This window comes from Castor canadensis, chromosome 8 (assembly GCF_047511655.1).
Source record: "Castor canadensis chromosome 8, mCasCan1.hap1v2, whole genome shotgun sequence".
NCBI lineage: Eukaryota > Metazoa > Chordata > Mammalia > Rodentia > Castoridae > Castor > Castor canadensis.
This window is the reverse complement of record NC_133393.1, coordinates 134,228,523-134,255,286: the sequence shown is the minus strand read 5'-3', so window position 1 is coordinate 134,255,286 and position 26,764 is coordinate 134,228,523. Positions and strand designations below refer to the sequence as shown.

Below are 26,764 nucleotides of genomic sequence, written 5' to 3'. Positions count from 1 at the left end.
TAGAGTAATGCTGACCTCAGTGATTTAGGGAATTATCCCTTTCTTTTCCACTTCCTACAAGCAACTGTTCACAATTTGGATGTTTTCCTCTTTAAATATTTTAAATTCATCAGTGTAGCTTTCTCGTATTTGGCATTTTCTTTGTCAGAATTATCTGTAGAGTTGGTAGAGATGTCATTTCTCTCATTCTTGAGATTGGTTATGTCTCTTTCTTATCAGTGTGCTTTATCAATTTTATTGATCTCTAAGAACTAGCTTTCTGTTTTCTCAACGGACCTTTTCCCTATTGCATTCATTCCCCCCCGCCCCTTATTTTGGGACTCACTTATTTTTCTAGCTTAAGGTGGTAGCTGAGGTCATTGATCTAGAAGTCTTTTCTTATACACACATTTAATGCTAAGCATCCCCTTGAAAGTACTGTTCCAGTTGAGGCCCACAAATGTTATCATTTGCAGTTAGTATAGTAGTACTTTATTTCCTTTTTATACTTAAACAATTTGGTTGTTTGTATTTAAAATGGATTTCTTATACTTGATGTGGTTGGATTTTTAAAAAAGATTCAGTCTGATAAGAGTAACTGGTAATTTAATGTAATTAAGGATATGGCTGAATAAATTTACCATCTTAGTGTTTATTTTCTATTGTCTCATCTATTTTTTGTGCCCTTCTTTCTCTGCCTTTTAGTTTTATGGGTACACTATCACCTTTCATCGTTTATTCGTTATTTATAAACTTTTTCTTCTTCTTTTTGTGGGTTTACAGCTTACATTTTTTAACTAATCACTGTCTAATATTATCCCTCACTCAGTTAATCTAAGAACCTTGGAGCAGGACACTTTCATTCTATCTTCCCAACTCTGATGATCGTGGTATATACTAACCAATGTGTTACCCACACAATAACTTATATTTTGCTTTCATTTATTATCTTTGAAATAGCATTTGAAATAAAAATGTCTTTTTTTTGTGGTACTGGGGTTTAAACTCGGGGCTTTGTGCTTGCAAGAAGTAGGTGCTCTGTAGCTGAGCCACACCATCAGCCCTCCTTTTTTTTTTTGGCTCTAGTTATTATCTTGCCCAGGACCATTGCCCTCCTATTTTCATGTTTCCAGCTATAGCCGGGGTAACTGGGTGCCCACTAAGCTCAGCGTTTTTTCTGTTGAGATGGAGTCTTGTTAACTTTTTTGCCTGAGCTGGCCTGGAATGGTGGTCCTCCCAATTTCAGCTTTCCATGTAGTTGGGATGATAGGTATGCCCCACTGCACCCAACTTTTGGTTGAGATGCGGTCTCATGACATTTTGCCTGGGCTGGCCTTGATCCTCCTGATACCAGCCTCACAAGCAGTTAGAATTACAAGTGTGAGCCACCAGCACTTGGCTAAAAAAATGTCTTGTATTTGCTCACATATTACCTTTTTGGTGTTCTTCATTCCTTTGTATAGTTGCAGGTTTCTATGTAGAATCATTTTCTGACTAAGGGCATTCTTTTAACATTTCCTGTAGTTCTTTTTGCTTATGATTAACTCTTATAGCTTCTCTAGTTTTGAAAAAAGATTTTACTTCATTTTTGTTTTCTAAAAATATTTTCATTGGATACAGAATTCTAAATTGAGGGTTTTTTTTTTTTCAGTACTTTAAAGATGTTGCTCCACTGTGACATTCTTATCTTTTTTCTTCTTTGTGTGTTTTCTTTGGCTTCTTCTAAGAATTCTCCCTCATTTTCTGGTTTTAAGAAATTTGGTAAATTTTTCTCATTTCTTATGTTTATGGTTCATTGACTTTCTTAAGTCTCTTTTTTTCCCTTCACTCAAGGATCATTCTGGCTTGGGTTGGCTAATGTCCAAAATGTGATAACTATTTTGCACATTTTGTCTTTTTATTTAAATTTCTAGTGGGAAGGTAAGTTTAATCCCTGTTACTACAATTTGGCCAGAGGCAAAAGTTCAATTTCAGATTTCCTATTTTTCTGAGCATAAAAACTTTATTTTATTTATTGTACTTAACTTTTAGACCCATGATAAAAATGTTTCATTTACATTTATAAAATTACTAAAATTGTCTTATTTTTCAGAATTCTTTAATACACATTATGTACACCTACAGAAGAAGGCAATATAGAAAATATTAATAGATTTAAATACAACATGTAGACAAAACCCACTAATATTTATGTCTTCTCAACCTGCTTGATAGTGACATAAGGAAACTCGTTGCAAGTCATGACGCTTTCATAATCTGCCAAGAAAAGGTCACCATAATCCCTTTATACGCTTTAATACACAGGTGTCCTCAGAGCCATACTGGCTCCTGAGAGTTCTCATTTTTAGAAGCAATTGTTAGTATGTATTTATTAGATGTATCCCATCACTTTGGAAAACCATACAGTTAATATGTAAGCTAAGTTGAATTTTTAAAAAACGCTTTAGTAAGTATTTTCATCCCAGGAACCAAAATTAGGCAGCAGAGCTATATACAAATTTAAACCTTTGGGCAAGGGGCAACAAGAACTTAAACAGGTAAGCAGCCGTCCTGAATTGATACCACCAAAAGTATAGATAGCAGTAGGTAGATGTTTATATCCAATGGCTGCTGAAGAGGTATAAATTCTTTTCATGGTTATTATATAAATAATAATGGTATGGTAAGAAGAATAATGTAAAATATTACTTATAACACACAAAGAACTGGAGAGTTACTGATACAACCACGGGACAAAATAATCCACACTTCCAACTTGAGAAAAAAAAAGGTAATAATACTGTAATATTTAGTATCTAATATGAAATTTTACTGATTTTATGTTGAGCTATGGTGATTAAAACTTTACAGTATGATTGTGCATGTTATTAATTCATGAGACAAACAAAGACATACAGGTCTTAAGTCTTATAAGCCCTTAAAAGTTTTTCTCAGGTAAAGTTAGCTAAAACAGTATCAACCAGAAATAGAGAGCTAACAGAAGTACAATAGGGTAACTAACATAAATGCAAAAGATAACAATGTATCTGTACAATTCAAACTTTCAAAAATTACCACATATACAAATAATAAATAATAGTCATACTGATGTCAAGTTAACAAAATAATTATTAGTCAACTGTTTTATTAGTCAATGGCTTACAAAAAAACAACTGCTATTTTAAAATGACTTTCTCCATAAAAATAGAAGGCACAAATTTTTTAAACCTCAACTACCTAAAAAAATTTGAAGGCAACTTGTCAATCAAAAATATATGTTTAAAAAAGTGACTTAAAAACATATGTAACCTATTCATATGCACAATGTTCTTCTCTTATGAAAAGCGTACTTTGTGTATAGCTAAATCTTTCAGAAAAATAAAGATACTGTTGACTTTCCTATTAGGCAGATGACATGTTGTACAACTTCAATATAAAAATATAAATATTTTTGACAAAGATGAAGAGTACTTGGGGTAAAATCCCATTAGTTTTTTAATTGGAAAAAAAAAGTTTCCCTTTAGAGGCCATTGAAATACTGATTCTATATTGTTCTTTGTTGCCAGAAATTTCTCAAATCACAAAACATTAAAGTATTCACTGAGTTTTCAAAAGTGGGCCCGCAGTCTTTTGTTTTCTTCTCGTAGTCTTTCAATTTCAGCCACTAAACCTTCATTCACTGAGTATCTTTCCAGCAAAGAGTGCATTTCATTCTAGAAAATGAGAGAAAGTCTTTTTAAATAACTGGTTTTTCACATTTATTTAGCAGGCTATGTTTTACATACTTTCAGATATCATTTCTCTCATGTTTAATTAACTAGCTGAATGATATTTCTTGTACTTAACCACAAAGATTACTGGTAAGATTAATATAGCTGGAAGATTTATATTCATACATTTGGAAGGCTTTTTACTTACTTAATGGAGGAGGGTCGAAGGATGGAGAAGCTATGAAAAAGTAGCCTTAACAATCACAGGTTTGAAAGGACATGACCATCTAAAGTCTATTTTACTTATTAAAATTTCTGAAACTTCTTTATCTTAGCAATAAGATGTAACAACTAAGTAAAAAATACACTGCCCTTTAATGAATCTTTTTTGAGATCCACACAATTCTACATTCATTTAAAACATAATTTGTTATACACACCAGTTGCACATGAAACTGTTTAATCATCTCCACTTGCAAATTCACAATGTCCCTATGGCATGCTTCCCTAGGAAAGAATATAAAGTACCTGTTAGAATTTAACAATTAACCAATTCTACTGGCTAATCTTTCTCACTGTTTCAAATTATTGGGTATCAATAACAATTACAATAATAAAATACTAGTTACCTAGCATGTATTTACTAAATGCTAAGCAAAGTTTCTTACACTTTAAAATATAGGTACTCGTTCAATCGTCACAATTAGGAGCAATTATCACTTCCATTTTACTAAAGAAACTGAGTGAAGGAACCCACAGTTATGCAACCAGCAAAGTGTAAAACAGAATGTAAACCTTGTCTACTTCTAGATGTCCTACTGCACTGTATTTTTTTGCATAGAAATAATCATTAAAGACACAGACTTGAAAGAAATACAGAAAATTCATTAGATTTTCATGATCATCTGATTGTCAGTGTTTTAGCTACTGAAAAGATATTTCCAGTAGAGGGCTGATAGAGTGGCTCAAATGGCAGAGAGCCTGCCTAGGCCCTCAGTTCAAACACTAGTGCCACCAGAAAAACAAAAGAAAAAACATTTCCAGTAGAAAGGGGTATATGGGTGATTGTAATGATGATTTCCTTATAAAATGCAATTAATCTATGTCTACAAAAGAACACATGAAAATTAAGTAGTATAATAAAGAAAGGAGGACAATCAACTCATTAGCAAGAGTATTATCACATCATGAGAGCTTCCCACAGCTCCTATCTAATATCACTTAACTCTAGGGAAAAATCTCAAGAAAGTCTCCTAAATTTTTTGGAGCAAAGAAATGCTTTTCTTAAAAAGTACATTTGTGCAACACACAATCTGTAACTACTGTTTTCATTTTGCTTGTTTTGGGGGAATTGCAGAAAGGGTGCCATCACCCTACACAGTGTTTGGGAAATATCATGCTTTCTAGTTTCATAGACTGTGAATCTGTCACTCACTGGTATTTTCATTATTTCAATTATTATTTGAGTGTTTTCAAGTTTTATTACTACCATGTTGTTATAAACAATTCTGTATGTCTTTCAACCCACATATGCCAGTGTCTAAGAAGATATATCCGGGCATAAACCTAGGTATACACCTGTTCACTTTTATAAAATCATGCAAATTGTTTTCATAGTGGTAGTGTCTATAATATGTTTACCATCTATATAATAGCATTCCTCTAGCCCTATCACCCCACCAAGACTTGGTATTACTATATATTTTATATTTTGCAATTTAATTAACATGAAATAGTATCTCACTGTACTTTCCATACTCTGATTATGTTGTTGAACATTTTTCCTCATGATCATATATCATTCCTCTTCTGTGAAATGCCTATTCACGTCTTGTTCTCATTCATCATAAGCATTCTTCACATAATCTGATCCTTCGCTGGTGATGAGTATACTGTAGATGTCACTTTGTTCATAGTGTCTCCTGATTAGAGTTACTAATATGCTCAAACTTACCAACCTAAAGTTACAGTCAAATTTACCAATCTATTTTCATATGTAGTGTATTTCCTTATATTCAATCATTTTACTACAGTGAGTTTATAAGTAAACTCTTATGATGTCTAAAACTTTGCCTTTTGGAACTTAAACTTCTATATAGAATTGATTTTTTTCTAAAGTATGGAATAGGGGTTCATACTTACTTTTTTACATAACTATTAGAACACAATTTATTGATTATTCCATATTTTGCCAACAGTTCTGCAATGTTACCTCTGTAATCTTTAAGTTTCCATACATGCAAAGGTTTCTTTCTTTACTATTTGATTCCTTTGGCTAATTTGTCCACATTGTGCCAATGTTACAGTATCTTAATTTTGCTTCAGTAATTAAGCTAAACCATCTGACAAACAAGTTCCCTTCTGTCTCATTCTTCTCCGAAGTGTTCTGGTTACTCCTGGATTTTTTTCTTCCACATATATTTTGGAATCATTTCACCATCTTCTTCCAAATAATCCGGTTGGGATTTTTATTGGAATTGCATTCAATCTACAGACCAATTTAAATGAACTGAAATCTTCATAAGATATTTTCATTTATTTAGGTGCTAATGCTTTGTAGTACATTTTTTTAAAAAAACTTCTTCTTGAACGAAATGTTATCATTCGCTGGTAAATGGATGGAATTGGAGAACATCATTTTGAGTGAGGTTAGCCTGGCCCAAAAGACCAAAAATCGTATGTTCTCCCTCATATGTGGACATTAGATCAAGGGCAAACACAACAATGGGACTGGACTTTGAGCACATGATAAAAGCGAGAGCACACAAGGGAGGGGTGAGGATAGGTAAGACACCTAAAAAATTAGCTAGCATTTGTTGCCCTTAACACAGAGAAACTAAAGCAGATACCTTAAAAACAACTGAGGCCAATAGGAAAAGGGAACCAGGAACTAGAGAAAAGGTGAGATCAAAAAGAATCAACATAGAAGGTAACACGCATGCACAGGAAATCAATGTGAGTCAATGCCCTGTATAGCTATCCTTATCTCAACCAGCAAAAACCCTTGTTCCTTCCTATTATTGCTTATACTCTCTCTTCAACAAAATTAGAAATAAGGACAAAATAGTTTCTGCTGGGTATTGAGGGGGTGGGGGGGAGAGGGAGGGGGCGGAGTGGGTGGTAAGGGAGGGGTTGGTGGCAGGGGAGAGAAATGACCCAAGCCTTGTATGCACATATGAATAATAAAAGAAAAAAAAAAAACTTCTTCTTTAAAAAAACCTTTTGTATAAGAATCTTCATCGTCTTTGGTTAGATTTATTTCCAAGAACCTTAGTTCTTATCAACTATAAGGTATTTTTTGAAAATTTCTTCAGGCTTTCAGTTATGATAAAAGCTGTATTAAAAACAGAAGGTATCAGAAAGGTTGTGGTGTGGCTCAGTAGCAGAGTACTTGCCTAGTATGCATGGGGACCTGGGTTTGATTCCCAGCACTGCAAATACACACACACAGACACACACACACACATGCAGAAACAACAAAATGGGAGAAGGTATCAGACTACCACCAACATGGCCAAGAGGTGAAGTGTCATGGTCTTACAAAGAAGGCAAATCTACTAGTAAGATTTACCTACATTTACTTCTGCTTTTCCTCTGGGATATATGCTCATTCCACAGCATGAAAAGAAACTGAGATATAGCAGTGGCCTGGAGCTAGAGACAGTCTCACTGGGTAGGGGAATGTTAGAGATGGGAACTACCAAGGCAGTCAAGGTCAGAAGGCCTAAGATTCTAACGAGGGGAGGCCTGCAGCAAAGCAAGCCTAAAATTATGTAATTTCCCCATGAGACATCAGCTGATGCCTAAGAAGTGCATGTATTGGGTTAGATGGCAAGAAACCAAACACAAAAGAGCAGCTGAAAAGCAGAAAGGCATTTTGACAGGCTTGGGATATTATTACAACAGATATGTTAAGGTCCAAGACGCGCCAAGGTAAAAAGACAAGCACGGTAAATACTCCAGACATTCAGCTTATGAGAGGCAAAGACTAAGCCCTAGGAATAAAGGCACAATGAGGAGTACATGAGCTCTACAAAAACGTGATGGCTGGGGGCAAGGTTCAAGTGGTAGAGTGCCTAGCTATCAAGCATGAGCCGCTGAGTTCAAACCCCATCACTGCCCAAGAAAAAAAGAAAGAAAACCTGAAAATCAGCAACTATGAGATCAAGGTGACCTGCTTGCCAAAAGAAACTTAAATCTTCTTCAAAGACAAGAGAAACAGCTGAACAATTCTATTGAGAACAACACTGATAATCTACAAGGTCTTATGTTTTTAAATTCAACTAAAGAGTTGAGAATATAAAGAAATCTAAATAAACTAAAATCTGAGAAATGATGAGTCCTTCCTAGGCAAAAAGAAAAATACATAACATTGTTTTCTTCCTCAATAGAGTAGTGGCAGGAGAAAGTTGTCCTGGAAGGGGTGACAAAAACTAGCTGAAATGTCTAAAGATTTTTAAAGGCCAAGTGAAGACTGGCATGACAGTTTAGAATCCCAAAAAGCCCCAGCAACAACATCTGCATTTATTCACCAACTTTTCCCCACAGGCCTTCACTGAATGCTTACATAAAAAATTAGGGATAGCCAGAGCCACAGCCTTGAGAGATCCCCAATGCACAGAGGCAAAGATCCTGTGAAGTCTTAGGTAAGCAGGGGAGAACTGAGAATGACCCCTGTGAAGCACTCAAGGACCTCATGATGAAGGATGGCAGTCCTTCACTAGGGCAGAAGGAGATCAGCTGAGAGTGTCTCAGCATTCCTGTGTCCCCAATGATAGATGTAGCTATTGAATGTTGAGGACAGAGCAACTAACTTGACAGAAATTCTTAGCCACTCTAGGTCCTAAAATACAAAAAACAAGAAAGTGACTACAGTGAACAAATCAAACTCCAGCAATGCAAAAAGCTAGCAATAAAGCTGAGTTCAGTCACCCCCATACTCAGATCCTCAGGCCAGATGAAGAAAGGTCCTGAGCCCACTGCCCTCAAATCATCTGAAATCAGTGATGGCTGACACTCAAATGTTTGTTGAATAAATAAATAACAAATAGCACTACCACATTATTCCTGTGCTTAAAAACTATAATGACTATTATCTATGTACTAAGGCCTTCATAAATAACTACCTTCTTTGTCTCATGTCTCACCACAGTATCTCCTCTGGAAACAATCCTAGAATTACAATCATATCTCTGTCTATGCTGTTCTACACGCTTCAATATAAAACCAAATCTCTGCAGTGACACCTTTCTAAATTTGCCCCAGAAAATTGCTCCTTTTCTGTGTTTCCAACATCATTTTGGTCACATTATAGCCAGATATATCCAAACAGTTCTGTTATAAGGCCATAAATATTATAAATTATTGAAAAGAAACTCATACTGTTTTAAACTATATATTAAAAATAACAAGGCTCAGTGAAAAAGGACTGAGGCAGTCCATTGAAAACCTGTGCAACTTTGTAACTAGAACACCAAAACATTCTTAATAAAAATATTAACACCATTAAAAAGACATGGTAAAAGTTTAATAGATAAATACTGAGTAAGACACTTTCTCTTAAAAAAAAAAAGTGATGGTCACTTAATGGAAGGGGAAAAGATTGGGGCTGTCAAGTTATGGGGGCAAAAGGAAAATGTCCAGAGATGGGAAATAATCACAAAATAAGTGCTTCTAACTCGTAGCACATGACCACACCTAATGAAGGGAAAGAAAAAGGTGTAAGACATCGACAAGGGGCTTGTTATGGTTAGCTGTGCATTGTGTTCACATGCATTTTATTTTGGCTAGAGTTACATGAACAAATGAAACTTCTCCATCATACTGTCAACACTGTGCCTTTTTATCACAAACAAATTACATCTCATTTAAGATAATGTCACAGCAGGGCACACTCTACCTATGCTAAATAAACTTTTGTAGGCAGATGATTCTTTTCTATATCTTTACTATACTTGTACATACAGTAGATATGCTATAATTGCCAAAATGATGACTTTTCATAAAAATGTTTAATATTTAAAATGTAGTTTTAAATTTTTAAACATTAAAAATAAATATGCACCAATAAAAAAACTGCACATCTTCAATAGTCTTCTCATTATAATCCAAGTAACTATGGCTTATAAAAGGAAAATAAACCATAAAAGATTCTAATAATCAAAAATAGCTTCCAAACTACTGAAGTAAAAGGAAGTAGCATTCTAGAACACATTCTCTGATAATGTTGAAAATTCAAAAGGTAAGAGGAGGATAGGTTAAGGAGAGAATTTCTGTATTTATTACATTCTCATGCATTCTATTTAAAAACAGAATTACTTAAAAAAATCCTTCTATACTTCATGCACATACCATACTTAACAGATAATCTATAAGCATTATATGCAAGAAGTACATTTGAATTCACAAAAATCTGTCTACATTTTGATGATTAAAAATAACCAACAAGGCACTTTAGACTTCCCTGTCTAGTTATCTGATAATTGCTTAGGTTATCTGCCTTTTCTTGGATGACAGTCAATAAAGGCACATAACAAGATCAACAAAACTCATCATGTTTTCTGTGGTTTTATGGTTACCAGAACCTAGACAAAAGAACTGTTTTGGTTTTACACTGAAAGAAAAAAATAAATAAATAAGGTTTAATTTAAGGCAAAAAAAATTAAGGTCTAGATGACGGGTAATTTTTCAATTGTTACCTAAAGTCATCCAATGTTTCTTGAATCATGTTCTGAATAAAACGAATTTGAACAGATGTCAATGGTGCATTTGGCCGATTATTTCCAATGGTATCGACTATTTTTTCTGAGAGCGAACTGGCAACTCCAGCAGCGACAGAGGATGCTATCTTTGGATCTAAAATAAACAATGGAGAAAATATGAATAGACAACTTGGATTAAGATACATCAAACATTTTTAAATAGTATTTGGCATGAGGAAACCTGAAAAAACTCGCAAAGAATAGTATTACTATGACATTTCGAAATATTCACTGGAATACAAATTTTAGAAACTTTCTATGACATTATTTCTAATAGTCATTTATCTATCTATCTATCTATCTAAGCTGTCAACTGTCTAATGTAATAACATGTGACAGGGGATTGATCTTGAAGACTCTCTGAACCATTTCCTCTTATAAAAGATGAATGTGACAAGCTATACCACAAATCGAATAAACCAAGACTGTTTAAAAGAAACAGAAAGATATAGGAGTTAAGAGTAAAGAAATGCTACAGGAAAAGCTCTGGAGTTTAAGCTAATGCAATATACCTACAGGAGCCTTAAAGAAAATACAGATGTCTATGTAATAATAGTTGCTTCTATGTGAAGAGTTCCTTTGTACAGATAACTCTTACAGGTAAACCTAATATTCCTTTAAATACAATTGAGTTTTATGAGTGTGGGATAAATTCTATAGAAGACTTTCATATGAAGAAGGAAAAAAAAAAGATTTATAATTTATAATTTCCCTTTTCAAAGGTTTTTACATTATAATTCTATCAATGCCACACTAAATAGATTAGAATGGAATTCATACCAAAAGAGGATCTATGCTGCTGAATTTAACCATTCATGTACATTTCATTGTTTTCTAGCTAAAAAAAAAAAAAGTCACACTAGAGAAGTCGGTATAAACTTTAAACCCCTTTCACTCTTTTTAAATCTATGACCACTCTATTAAATAATTGGAAGACTTTTCTACTTAACATTTTCAACCTTACTTGGAGTTGAAGATCCATTGACTGGGGGTTCATATATCAACTGGGCTTCAATTTCTTTCTCTGGCTTTTCAAATTTCTCAAGATTTCTTGTTTGGTTATATGACAGAGAGGTATTTACATTTCCAGGTTCGGCACCAGAGGAGATCAACCTTGTAAACTTTGCATTTAAAATAAACAATTACTTTAATATATAATTTGTTTTACTCATATTATGCACAAAATTTTAACTACTTTTCCCTTTTCCTACCAGTAGGGTCAGGGAAATGAAGGAAGAATAGGAAGAGATTTAGAAGGAAAAAAAGATACTAGGACTAGCAGCAAAAAAAAACATGAGGAGGAAAAGCTAATTTACTAAAGCATTTGCTGTTGAGCATAATTTAAAAACGCAAATCCCTGGCAAAAGAATTTAAAAAGGAATATAAAAGATTTTTAAAAACAAACTTTCATGTGTAACTAGACAGAAATGTTTGAAAAATAAATCATTTTTGTATCTCCAGCATAATTTTCATTTCACTGTGAAAAAAAAGAGACTATACACACATAAGACTTGGACTTTCTATATTTGATCAAACTGAACCCTTACATAAAAAATAAAATTCTATATTGAATACTGAAGGTAATAATGATTTGATTCTTAGCACCATTAAATTTGCTTTAAGCCTTAAGAGTAAATAAATTGACCATTGACTTGATGTTTTGTGCTGCAGTGGAAATATATTTTAAAGAAATTCATGTATAAAGTATTCTTAGACAAGACCTATCAAATATCTAGTCTTAGAAAAAATAGTGTACATTAACATCTACTGTTACCTTCAACATATCCAAAGACAGACTTCAAAACTAGTCTTCAGTTATTAACAAGTGACATCAAGATTTAATAATTAGGATACATCCACTGGCAGCAACCCACAGTAGCAAATATAGATTGAGCTCAGTATTGTTTTCAGGCAGATACCTGTTTGAAGGAGTCTTTAGTTTCCGGTTTTCCCAGATGTGTTTTCTTAGACTCAGCTGTCAGATCATGATTTTCATTTTCTTCTTTCCCTGGAGATCCCATAAAGACATTAAGAGGACTAGAATGCAATACCAATGTGCCTGAAGTTACTGGATTTTTTCTTGGAGGAAACACTGAGTTCAATTGTGATAGAAAGTCGAGACCTGAGAAAAGAGGAGGGAAACTGCATTTATATATGGCTCCCAATCTTGGACACTTAGCATCAGCATGACATTACTAGTACTAACACGAGCAGATAAATTTGGCAAAAAACATGGGATTTGAATTCAGAAGACAAGTTTGTATCTCAGCTGTACCTCTGAATTAACTTATGTCTTTGGGCACCATTTTCTAAAAGCTTAAAACTCTATTTCCTGATCTATAAATGTGAATTATGATATCCATCTCCCAGAGTGTTGAGGCTTAAAAATATTATATATGAAAATACTTTGGAAACTACAAAACACAATGAATGTTTTAGTCAATATTAGTTTTTGATAACTGAAGAGAGTTAATTTGATAAATATCTCTGGTTTATATTGTGGCAGGCAGCATATAAGGTAATTCCTACTGATCCCTGTGTTTTGACATCATTCAAGCCCTCCCTTTGAATATGGGTTGACCTGGAAACTTGCTTCTAACAAACAATATGCCAAAAGCGTATGATGTCACTTCAAAATGGCTTCTATCTTCAGTGTCCTCAAACTATGGCTTTTATCTTGAGTGTCCTCCCTCACTTTCTCACTTGTCTGCTTAGGGAGGTGGCTGCTCTGCTGTCAGCTTCCCCAAGGAGATGCTCAACTGGCAAGGAACTAGTATCATCAGCCAAAACCACGAGCTTGGAAGCAGATTCTTGCCCAGTTGAGCCTTGAGTTGAATGCAGCTCTAGCTGATATCCCAAATGATGCATCAAGAAAAGATCTGAAGCCAAAAGCATCCAGCCAAGCCATGCTCAGATTCTTAACCCACAAAAATAATGAGGTAACAAATGTTTGTTCTTTTAAGCCTCCAAGTATAGGGATAACTGGTTACAGAGAAATACATAATACGCAATATCACTTAACTTTCATGAAAATACTTCGTAGTAATTCTTACCATCTCCTTTACCTACAGACTCATCACCTCCCTTGTTAATTACAGCATCTAAAATAAAATTGAATACAATTAAATTTAAAATAAAAATAGTGAAAAATAAGCCATAGCAACTTAGGCTTTCCAACTCTTTCCCAAAATAATTCAGAGACTAAAGATTTTAAAGAAAACATAAGTGAAGTTATAAGCTAGTACTCATTTAAATTTCCCTTTTCATTCTTTTAGCTTCATGCACAGCAGAAAATATGAAGATAATTCTATTATACAGTCATTTAATAAGACAGAACAAGCCCTGAAGCAGGTCCTAGAGATATGAAATCTAGTTTTGCCTGTTCCATTTAATAGCTTTGTGACTTTGGGAAGCCTCTAATGCAACTAAGCTCCAGTTTCTGCATCTTTACAATGGAGATAATGCCTTGATCACCTCACAAGATGGTTTTAAGGATTGATTGAAATAATATAAAAATATTTTGTAAGCAGTACAATCTTATAAAAACCATAAGGCTTTATTAATATGTACTTCAATGAGTAAAACTATTTTAATGCTGCAATATTCGTTTACCAATTCATAACAAAAAAACAGTTTAACTTGATTTTAGCATATTAACAAAAAATGGGCAAGTCATTAACAAATTCACCAGAAATTCAAATGGTCAATAAACACAAGATTATCTCATTAGTAGAAACAGTATCTGCATGTGTATACTGACACACATGACATACTTTTTGAATGTATTATTAATTAGTACTTTTATGAATAGTAGTTATTAGTTTCTTCTTAAAAAAAGCATTTTACTTAAAAGATGAAGAAATTGAGGCACAGAGTAAGCCTTTTTCTTAGAAAGCTGCATCCTTAAGAGTAAGACAAATCCCTTGACAACGAAAATCAGCATTTTATTTACTATGTAGGTTTTTTCTTATTAATAACACAAAGCCCTAACAACTAGGGGAATATGCCTCAAATTCTAATCACATTTGAAAAAACAGCATGGCAGTTAAAGGAAAAACTAATTTATTCATTTCTCTTAAAAAAACATTACAGATCATATGATTAAAGTACATTATATACATGTACAAAATGTCATGATAGAACCCACTAAAAATGTTTGATTTAAAAAAAAAGTCAAAAAGGATTTAATTTAAAACTCAAACACCTGCAAAAGGCCCCGTCCTACATTCTTAAACGCAGAGGCTGCTTGGGGGAGGGAAGGGTGCTTCTCACAAATACAGGCTGCTCCCCAACTCAGTGCTGACCCTAGAAACCGTTCTCAACTCTAGCCCTGTCACCTTTTCATTCTCCACCCACCTCCTTCCTTTCTTTACTTCCTAACTATGTAGTTCAACTTCTCTTCATCCTGAAATAAGATAATCCATCTTTCATTAGGTGGAAGACAGGAGTTTGACTCAGAAGTTTAAGGAGTTATTTTCAGGCAAGGATAATATAGAAAACACTCAGTAAATCTGTACTATCAGGTATGTATTTATTCCTTCTATTATGAAATGAAACGTAGAAAACTTGGGGAAGAGAATTTTCAAGTAAAAAATGAAAATGTATAAGATCATGAGTGGATGTAACAATTTTAAGATCCTACTATTGATACTTTAAATTCTCTCTAGTTTTTCATTACAATAAATATTAAATACACAAATCTTAATGGGATTCTCTGAATATTTTGAGGTAAATTTGTAGAAATTGAATTACCAGGCCAAAAAAGTATGAATAATTTAAATCTGCCAAATTGCCCTCCAGGTTATTTACCCATCCTATTGACAATTATTTCTATCAGCAGTGAGAATATATCCCAATAAGAAAAATAGTACAAACGGGAGTATCGAAAAAAGCACAGCTAAACAATGTCCTAGTTAACATACACAAACAATGGTAAATATTGTGCCCATTTCACAAGCTGGAAAAAGTTTAGTGGTAACACCTACAGGGCAGTGGATGGTATATATATATATATATATATATATATATACATATACATGGTACAAAAAATAAGCACATATATCATGTACTTTCATGCACAGTATAAAAGATAAGGCAATTGATCACCTAACCATATATTTAATAAACACCAATTAAACACTAATAATCTTAAATTTTTCTAAATTAGGAAGATACTTTTTGGATACCAAAACATCCAGGATTTTAAGGAGATTTAATTTGAAGTAAATACAAATAAAAGATTGGCTATGAAGAAATTTTTGGGCTGGGCATGGTGGCTCATGTCTGTAATCCCAACTTCTGAGTAGGCAATGATCAGGAGGGTCCTGGTTCAAAACCAGCCAGGGAAAAAAGTTAGCAAAACACTACACCTCAATAAACAATCTGAGCATGGTGGTACTAATTCCAGCTTGATGGAAGACAAAAAATACCAGACCCTATCTGAAAAATAACTTAAAGCAAAAGGGCTAGAGTTATGCCCCAAGTGGAAGAGCTTTTGTCTAGCAAGCACAAGGCCCTGAGTTCAAATCCCAAACTGACTCCCACCCCCTCCCAAAAAAGAAATTTTTGTGGGGGTTGAGGGTGTAACTCAGTTGTAGAGCACTTGCCCAGCTTATAAAAGGTCCTAGGCTTTTGATCCTCTGCACTGCAAAAAAAAAAAAAGAAAGAAAGAAATTTTTGTGGAAATTAAAATACCAAGAGCTATTTCCATAGTTACCATGTGAAAATTACTAGCATATATTTTAGAATTATAACATTTGAAGTATCAGGGTAAACAAAAAGATACCACCCAGTAATAGATACAATTAGCAAACTGCCATATACTGAGTTAAACTAAAGCTATTCATTACCCACACCTTTTAGCCCGAATGAAAGTGCAATAACCATCACCAAAAGAACAGGATCCATTGATCTGAACATACTTACCATCTCTGACAGGTGAGAACATGTCACCTAAACTACTTTTTCCAGTATCATCAAAGCTGGAGAAATCCTGATTTTTTCCACTGTTTGCTTCCTTAGAGAAAATATCTGTGTTTATGCTTCGTGACAAACCTTAGAAGAATTAGATTTTTAAAAATCAGTGTTACTGTGTCTAAATAAATTTTATCATCAGAAACTATATTGTAAAAAATAATGCATTACCCTCATTGTTGGAATTCTACCACTGAGGGTATCAGGAAAAGCAGAATATGGCAACCATTAGGCTAACCAGCATTTTCATGGAATGAAGGGTTTCTCAAAAGCAAACAGCTTATTTGTTCATTCTGCAACATCTGATTTGAGCCATTTTGATGGAAAACTTCTTAAAATAATTTATATGTTTTGCTTCCCTCTAAAAGTATACTGAACACAAATTTACTTTTGTTACTAACTCTTCTGATCATCTCCAAATGATTTTTTCTTTAAGTCTGCTAGGTATACAGTGTGATGCCTAATAGGACAGGATTCAATTAACTTTAGCTCTCCAGCCTGCAGAGCATGGGTCTTTTTTCCCTTCTCTGTCTTTCCTTTCACTAACAGTTCGAGCTTAGCATTGCCTTAAGCATTATCGATCTCAAGTGACTTCACTAACTTCTGTAAATTACTAGGAATAAGGAAACCAGAATATCAGACTCATAAAGAGTAATACAGTAGACAACTCAGAAGTGGCTGCAGCAGCTTATACTCTCTGGCAGTATATAATACATGGCTTTAGGGCAGGGACTTTGCAAGAGGAACTGTGCAGGCTCAGTGGCCTTCTGCTCATTTCTGGGTTAGGGAATGAGTTCTTGAGATTCAAGAACTTAGATGAAAATCTGGCTTCTGGATTGGCAGCATGTTACTACACATTATGTTTTTAAAAGTGTTTTATTTGGCATCTTGTTCTCAAAACATAAAAACCTGGAATGAAAACAAGAAACAGACAACTACTGTATTTCAAAAAATGTCCAAGCCTGGCTAATGAGATCAACTGTTTAAATGATAACTACTAGAAAGTTAAAATACAACCAAATCATTTGTATGGCACAGTCACTGATTGCACCAAGAGTTAGGCTATTATAAGAAGATATTTTCTCTGCTGTTTTCTAGCTCTTTTACAAGTTTGAGTGCATAATTCTAGTCTCTGGAATGTTACAAAGTAGAAGCTCGGAATCATATAAAACTCTAAAACCTTCTGCTTCCTGTTAAAAATGGGTGCCAACAAGTCAGTAAGGTTTTCAGAACAAAACCAGGATGGTTTAGTAATAAGAAAGAAGTTTATTTTTTTCAAACTTTACATTGGTTTTACAGAAAGGTTAAGGTAATAATAGTAATAGTTAGGTGATGATTACAATGACAACAATGATATTAATAACACCATCATTTACTGAGTGCCTAACATGTCCAGGGAAGAAGTGACAGACCTGAGATTTTAGTGTAATTAATCTCAATGCATCCAAGGGAAAAATGTGTGTATGTATTTGAGAGAAACAGAGAATAAGGAAGCAAATGTGGCAAAACTTATCCACAAAGTAGTGAATTTACTAAAGGGTAAAGCTTAGGAGCTCTTCATACTATTCTTAAGACTTTTCTGTAAGTTGATAATTATTCCAAAATACAATGAACAAATCTCTGTGCGGCACAGAAAGCATTTGTTTTGTCAGAAATCTTGGGACCTGCCAAGAACGATCACAATCAGCATCCCGGCAGACCAGTCCTTTCATTTCCTATTAACGCTGCCACCCTTAAACAAGAGACACCTTACTAAAACTGAATGAGAGTTCAGAGTAAGTAAATACTTTATTTTTAAGTTATGAATAAAATAATAAATTATAGAAGATTTTTTAAATAATGGCAATTTTCATAGCATAGCTAATTCAACATGTTGGCAAATATTACTCAAAGTTGAATTTCAAAAAGAACTTATTCTTTTAAGAGTAAACAGTAACAGTATTTGGCTTTGAGAGTTCTTAAATGAGGACCTAACTATTTTTCTATCTGTAGTAAAATAAGATACTTTTCCATAAGTATCATACATTCATAGGAAATTGATAGTGAATATATTTATTATTTTCAAAAACTGACACTACCAACGTCAACAGATAAAACTTTCAGTACTAACTGTAAATAGTACACTCATACTGAGAAGAGACACCAGTAAATGCTTTTGCACAAGTACTTGTCCTAAAAATTAAAAAAAGACCATACACACATAATTCTATGGAACGCAATGTACAGAACAATACTGGTACACCGTGTAGACTTTGACAGGTATCTGTTGCAGCTGACAGTACACCATAACCTCTTAAAATAAAAACAGAAGTGTTTTCAGGAATTTTACAGAATATGATTTCATCGCGGGAGAAGAATGTTTTCTGTGGTGACGCTTATCATATTACTCCTTCACAAAGCCTAAAGGAATTCCTCTTTCAGAACTGCCTCACCAGTATGTTTATCAGAAGAAATTACTGAAAAGTTACATTTTTATTTAACAAACTACTAATATACTGGTTAATATGTGCCAGGCACTATCCAACACTTAAAAATATTCATTTCATTACCTGACAAATTATTTTCATTCCGAAATATGAAATAAAAGAATCCATTAATGGCTTTTCTTTTCTTTTTTTTAACTACAAGGTCAAATTATAATTGACAGCATCGAAATTTCACATTCTTTACTGGGGACACAATGCAAAGTTGCCTAGGCTGTAGGAGTATTAAAGACAAATGATTTGAGTCGGCATCACTCCATTTTTAAAGTAATCACTATTTTTCGCACTAACTGTAAATAGTACATAGAATAGAATGTACTATAGAATTTCAGCTGCACAGTGCCTTCCTTTCATGGACTTTTAAAACACTTCTAGCAAAAATTAAAAATTTAATTTCTTCAATGCTACCTGCTAAAAGTCTAACTTCAGTACTAAATGAATTTGAGTTCTAGGTTCCTGAAGAAAGGGCTCCTTATATATATTTAGGGAAGAAAACCCTCCAAGTTCTCTCTATTCAAGTAGTATTTACCTGCTTTGTCCTGAACAGCAACCGTTCCTTTCCCCACAGCTGTTGTCACGGATTGTGGTAGAATCGTGGCAATGGAAGTGGTGGGTGCTTCTCTGACAATTCCAGAATTCTGAGCTCCTCCACTAGTAGGGTTCACATTAATGGTTCTTTTGTTCAGTGCAGTGGCCTTATTTGAACAGGCTTTATTTGAACTCGACTAAAATGTAATGGAATATTTAAAAGCTCAGGTTACTAATGTTTCATACTACACATTAATATTTTATAAACACCCTGTTAGCTTAAAAAATATTTTTTTATTTTACAAGTCTTAAGCTTGCTGGTGAATCTGAGTTTGAGCCTTTTAAAATATTTTTGAAGAGTTTTACAAGAGAATTAACTACCAAAAAGTCTTAAAACTATGTATCAAATGGCTTTTTACTAAAATTATTTAAAATGCTATCACATAAAAGTGTATGAAACAATACTACATTGTGTTTGACAACATATTTTTCAAATTGTGTTGGTTTTTAGTAGAATCAAAAATGCTGTATAAAAAATATCTTACCTTAGTGAGAGCAGTGGAATACTGAAATGTTATACACTGCACAGATGTCTTGTGAGCACTGATGGTTTTCACTGGTAATTTCAACATCCTTAAATCATATTGATAGATTTTCCCACGGGAAGATCCAACAGCCAAAGAGGCTCCATCAGGCATGAAATCTACTGCAGTCAGAGGAGTGTCAGTCGCTAAACTTTTCACTAGCCTTTGGTAAAGGGAACCAAGTATATGCAAATATGTTAGTACACACAGGTATATAAGCTTACATGACACAAATGTTTACCAACCAAACAACTGGGTAAATAGCATACACATCCCAAATACTTAGCTAAAGCAGAATTCTAGAATTTGCCTATGACAGTTCTAATAAAATGACACAGAAATGACCGCTGACCATATCATCTTATTTTTCTATTTATGTCCATTTTATTTCATTACCAATAGGGACTTTCTACATCTTACAGAAACAGCATCTACTTCTTTTTTGGCAGTGAATTTAACACAATTCTTGGTGTTCTCCACAAAGAGGCTACACATATCCACTTTCCACTTAGTGATTGACTTAGGTCTCAAAAGGACTATGACCTTTCACAGGGCAACAGCTGCTACTCTGTTCTTAGTTGTGCATCTTCTGACCAAAAAGCTGAAAGGAACATAGTCCATGTGGCTTGATTCTTGGGAAGCTAATACACATGGATAATATCAGCTGAAGTTGAGCTCTTTGCTGGGTATCTGGTATAAGAGAAGATTGGCTAACTAACTCTTAGGGCTCTCCATAAATATTTCAAGAGAAGAGAGTAAAATAAGTAATAATAAAAACTCAACCATAACAACACCTGTGACACGGGGAACCTTCCCTAATAGTAACATTAACATTCTAAGTGATCTTTACAGATTGTTAGTAATCTTGAATACAACTCTAGCATTCTTGCAGAGTGTTGGTTTTTGTATGTTAGGTCTAAATTAATCATACCTACAACCAAAGAAGGCAAATGACAAGAAGATCATTTTTTACCCAACTGGGAACAATTTTGTTCTCTCAGGATATTTTGCAACCTCTAGAGATAGTACAGGCTATCACAACTTGGGAAATGCTACTGGGATTTAGTGGGAAAAGCCAGGGATGCTACTAAATATCCTACAATGCCTAGAACAGTCCCATTCCCACCCCAACAAAGAACTATCCAGCCCAATATCAGTAGTTTGGAAACTGCTCTAGAGAATGAATTAATTTTAAAGCAAATTAAAATACTGGTTTAAAATACATGAATTTTGTTGTACTTTAAAAAAAAGTATGCTAAATAAAGATGTGAAATCAAGATGCATTCTCCAATGTTCATGTTTCAGAAGCAACCTAAGTAATACCCGTGCCCCATTCATTTTTTCTGCACAAGAAGACAAAAAAAAGAAAATTCTTGTTTATTAGATACATCAAGTGTTCAAACACTGGATCTCCTAGACATTAATCAGAGGTCTACATGAGCCACAAATATGTCAGTTAATGAGACTACTGTCTGTTACTAAATTAAGAAGTGGGTGTGTTGCACTTACTTCTTACTTGATGTGTCATAAAGGATGATTCTTTTATCTAAGCCTACGGTTACAAATAGTAATTCATTGACAGGAGAGAAACAGATGCCTGAAGCTGGAGCTTTATGCACGCTATCAAAATTATGGTGGAAACTCTGACTGTTCACATCCCAGAGAGTTACTGTTCCATTATCTGAAACACTGCCCAGTAGTGACTTCTTAAACAAGGAGTACTTCAAGTGCCGAACAGACTATAAAAATAAAAGAATAAATTTTACGTATTTGTAAGCATTCAAAAGGATACTTTATATAAACTGCAAGTAATGGTCAACCATACAGTTCACATGGGGTTTAGGATTTTTCCAATTTAATGAGCAACATATGTTAGCCACGACAACTGTGATCTTATTTAGTGGGCTATAAGATGACCCTGAAACATAACAATATTCTATTAAGTGAATATTAATCATGATTTTATCATCTTGGAGTATAGCTTCCTCAATGTCACCCTTTTCAGTGAACAACTAGGATATACTGAGACTACCTACATTAATCCACTGGGTTAGAACATCCACCATAAATACAGGTCCAGTCATAGTCAAATCACAAACAAGTATAAGGGAACATTGGAAGAGAATAAGAAATATTTCATATTTGTTTCCTATATATATATATATTAGATATTTAGATATATTTGTTTGAACCTGGAAATCTAACACCTGAAGCATAATAAAACATAAAGCCACAAAGGAGGAACTGGCACCACTCTAGACTGGGGATGAACTATATCCATCCTTCAAAAGCATCAGCCTAAGGGCACTACGGCCTTTCTCTAAGCACTAGTCCCTGGGGCAGTGAGGATATTCTCCCTTCTATTTTCCACTGGACCAGAAAAAAACCAAAGATCCACACTAAGTAAACACATCTTGAAAAAAAACTGGTTGAATTTTATCTACTTTTATTAAACAGTTGCTTTTAAACTTGTATTAATATTATTTAGCTACACTGAGAATTAAGTATATTTAAGCTAATTTTCCCTTGCCAATTCATAATCTACTTACTTCTAAGATCTTTTAAAATAATATGCATGTACCTCTAACAATAAAGATGTTTAGGGACAACATAAATTCTGAGGAAACAAAGTATTTGTTACCAAAACCGAAGATAATTACTATGTTCATCCATAACTTTCCTTTTTGTTGAGAAAAAGCATATCCAATTGAATAGACAAATCTTTCTTCTGGATTATATTGAAGAATAAACAAACTATGTGAATCTTTTGTTTCTGTTTTTGAGCCAGGGTCTTGCAAATAGTCCAAGATGATCTTGAACTAGCAATCCTCCTGCCTCAGCCTCCAGAGTGCTGGGATTACAATAATGTTTATAGAATCATATTGCAACCTACCAAAACACGAGGCAAAACTAATTTTCAAGGCTTTCTGTAGCATTTTAAGAGTTCATATAGTTATAATCCTTTAAATTATCTACATTTGGATGAAATGCACAAAGAGAATTTTTTTTAAAAAAATAAAATCACAGAACTGGTAGATTAAAGTTTTTGCAAAGTACTACTCTGTTAAATGAGCATACTGCATAGCAATACAAAATGCCCAGTACCAAGACGGAGTCTAGTAAAATTACTGGACTTTAAAGCAAAGAAAAAATATCCTTTGAACATCTAGGGGAAAAAGAAGTGATTTATAAGGAAAAATAATTAAATTATCAGCAGACATGTGAGACCAAAGCTAACAGAGTAACACACTTTAGCTTCTCATGGAAAGAAAATGGAACCTGCAACTGAATTACAGGGAAAGAGAATTTGCACTCTGAAAGAAAGTAAAAATCAGGAAAAATGTACTTATGAAAACAATTTTAACATATGGTCCTTGTGATTATAATTATTTGGAAAAATTCTTAAATTGAGGAATGTTGAACAATAAAATAAATGCAATTGTTAAAAATTAGTTATGAAGACTAATATGAGCATGCCTGGAATAAATCACTAATGAGGGGGAAAAAGCAGAAAACAAGATTAGACAAAGAGAATAATTTTGGAAGGAAGGTAACACTTTTCAAGTACTTTCTCATGAAAGAAAGTTTGGAAGAGAAAATATATAGGAAAAAAATCAGTCTTTAAAAAGAAACAGATTTAGATATAAACTATTGTTTTATTTTATGCCCACATTATCAATTTTAAGATTGTTCAAGCACATAATATACAGGCTAGACAAGGACATACAAAGAGAACCAAAGATATATTATCATGCAAACATTTTGACTATAAATTACTCTAATGCTCCTATATAACTTAAAGAATATCACAATTCCAGATATAAAGCTTCATAGTCACTAAAACTTAATCAACCACATAAACCAAATTAGAATTAAATAAATTCCTTTTTTTCTTCAGTGTTAGAAATTGAACACAGGGCCTTCACACATGCTAGTCAAGGGCTCTACCACTTAGTTATATCCCTAGCACTAAATTCATTCTTGCTAAAATAATAATTATTTTTAGCCAGGTGTGGTGATTTAATGTCTGTAATCCCAACTACTCAGGAGACAAGAGATGAGAAGAATTCACTTTGAAATAGGCTGGGCAAAAATGTTAGCAAGGCCCTTCCCAATCAATATGTCAGGCATGGTAGCACATGGGAGGCATACACAGTAGGCTCACCATCCTGAGGCTGGCCCAGGCAAAACCAGGAGTCCCTATTTAAAAATTGGCTATGGCAAAAAAAAGAAAAAGTAAAGGAGGGAGGAGGGCTAAGCATGGTTCGCCTAGCCGGCACAAGACCCTTACTTCAAACTTTGGTACTGACAAAATAAAATAAATAAATAAAATGATAAGTAAAAAGATTTTTAAATGCAATTAGTCTTTGTATTTACCAGAATCTCGGTACTCAAGCAGCCTATTAATACTTATAAAACCTATACTTTAAACTTCAGTACTGCCAAAATAAAATAAATTAAATAAATTAATAAAATAATTTTAAATGCAATTAATATTTACATTTATCAGAATCTCTGTACTCAGTCTATTAATACTTATAAAACCTATATATAAAACATCAAAAATTTAATTGAAAAATAAATGTATGCAATATGTTATGTTTAAAGATCTCATAGAGTCAATCTGCCTCATCTAAAGTTCACTTTTAATTGAAGAAATCAGTAAAATAGACCTACATGTTTAACTGCTTTGAAAAGGCTGCCCAGGTTAACCTATTTGTGAGCCTAAGCTACTGAACGTGCCAAGCACTGACACACCATTTCACCTAAGAAGTCTGTCAGCCTGGCAGTTCTGCAGAAGCAGCAAGGCTCTTTTTCCCTAGAAAAACATTGTGATCCACACAAAACAAATAGTTTCAATTCAGCTCAGACATTTCAAAGTAAGATTCTAAATATATTCAGGCAATCTCATTTCTGATACAAAATTCAGTCTGACATAGACTCAATGAGATGCCAAGGATTTGTCACTTTGACTAAGAAACCAATTTGATAATTATTAAAGAGTTCAAATCCTATATTGTGCATAGAAACTAAAAGAATAAAAATTTCAATTTAATTATAGATGTGTCTTACCTACTTTTTTTTTCAAAAATCCAGACCCTATCTATAGTAAAATCAGTGATCATAGAAATTGGGCTTGAGTAATAGTATATTTGAAGTTTAAAAATGTTAGCTTTCGACAGACTAGAAATTTTTATGAATGTAATTTAAATTTGAGAATGTATCTGAAATCTTCAATGAATTCTGAGAAATCTTAAATTTTTAAATGAAGGATCTACTAACAATTCTGTGCTTTTGATAAGCTATAACTCAATTGTTTTCAGAAAAAAAAATACTCCAAATATTTCGATAATTTAAAAGGAAAGCTTAAATATACAGAATCATAAAACCTGTGACTTCCCTCACTAAGATAACTGGAACCATATCCCGACTCCTATTTCCTAGCCCATGAATTTTGCTATAATAGTATATAGTTAATTGGAAGAAAATGAAATAATACACTTTACAAAAAATACATAACCATTTGTCCCAGGGAAGGAGAAAAAATAATGCACTACAATTTCTTCACCTTTTTTAATGTTCTCAAGTCAGCCTAATACAAAAATTATGATTACTGAGGCTAAATTAAAACTGGTAAATCAGCAGGTTAGATATTCAAACCAGTTTGGAGAATAAATCACAAAAGTGACTTTAATGGATTGATATAATTATATACTGAAAGCTAATAATAGCAACTAAGATGCATTAATTTCTTCCTAAAGGAGGGACTGTGATATATATACATACCAGCATCTCAGTTAGCCATAAAAAGGAATTCTGTTGGAAGTATGTTATCATCTTGACTTGAGAGATAATCAAAAAGGAGAAGATTAAGAGTTAAGTGACTTGCTCAAGTTCACCCAGTTAGCTAAGTGCTTTACCACTAGTGTTCTCCAAACAAATATGAGACCTACCATGAACAGCCACACCAAAAGATCCTACAGAAATGCAGACTGCCCAAATGCACATGACAATCTCAAATTCAGGCTTTTTTGATCTTGGACAAAAGACAAGCTATGAGCATTACTGTTTTCCTAAACTAGAAGATAAAACTCAGTTCAGTTTTCCCATACAAAGTAGTCAATGAAAATCCTTCGAAAATCAACAATGCATCAGCCTATCACCCAGAATTTTAAGAATATTTCTTTAAATGTGACAAAGAGATACGAATAAACACTAGACTCCTGCACAAAGTGACAAGAGAAAGTGTAAAGTTCTCAGAAGCTTTGGATCCTCAGGTTCTCACACAGTCACAGCTGTCCCTGAGTTAGAAAGAGATCTGAAAAGAAGCAAAGCTACTACTATAGAAAACTTGATCTTCAGAAAGTCATAGTTATGTGATAACTGGAACAAAAAGACACACAGACCAATGGAATAAAAGATCAAGAAATAAGCCCACATCATTACAGCCATCTGATTCTTGACGAAGGCACCAAAAACATACATTGTAAAAAAAACAGCCTCTTTAACAAGCAGTGCTGGAATAGCCACATGCAGATGGAAAACAGAACCCTATCTCTCACCATCTACAAAAATCAATTCCAAATGGATCAGAGATCTTACTGTAAGACCTGAAACTTTGAAACTAGAGAAAAATGTTGGGGAAACACGTCAAGATATAGGCATAGGCAATGACTTTCTGAATAGGACTCCAATAGCTCAGAAAATAAGAAGAATTGACAAATAGAACTGTATCAAATGAAAAAGGCTCTGCACGGCAAAAGAAA

The 26,764-nt window shown here is 33.7% G+C and overlaps 1 protein-coding gene across 2 annotated transcripts in view; it reads right to left on the bottom strand.

The window, feature by feature from the left end:
* Positions 1 to 2,766: 2,766 nt before the first annotated feature.
* Nedd1 (NEDD1 gamma-tubulin ring complex targeting factor) overlaps positions 2,767 to 26,764 on the bottom strand; it is a 42,116-nt gene continuing 18,118 nt past the window's right edge. For both annotated transcript variants that reach the window (XM_020186911.2, XM_020186912.2), the window contains 10 exons: positions 21,507 to 21,736; positions 19,959 to 20,160; positions 19,415 to 19,610; positions 16,355 to 16,483; positions 13,483 to 13,530; positions 12,349 to 12,551; positions 11,394 to 11,550; positions 10,367 to 10,523; positions 4,109 to 4,175; positions 2,767 to 3,671 (listed from right to left, as the gene is read on the bottom strand). In XM_020186911.2, the coding sequence (XP_020042500.2) occupies positions 3,567 to 3,671; positions 4,109 to 4,175; positions 10,367 to 10,523; positions 11,394 to 11,550; positions 12,349 to 12,551; positions 13,483 to 13,530; positions 16,355 to 16,483; positions 19,415 to 19,610; positions 19,959 to 20,160; positions 21,507 to 21,736 (1,494 nt within the window). In that variant the 3' untranslated portion in view covers positions 2,767 to 3,566. The remainder of the gene's footprint in view (positions 3,672 to 4,108; positions 4,176 to 10,366; positions 10,524 to 11,393; positions 11,551 to 12,348; positions 12,552 to 13,482; positions 13,531 to 16,354; positions 16,484 to 19,414; positions 19,611 to 19,958; positions 20,161 to 21,506; positions 21,737 to 26,764) is intronic.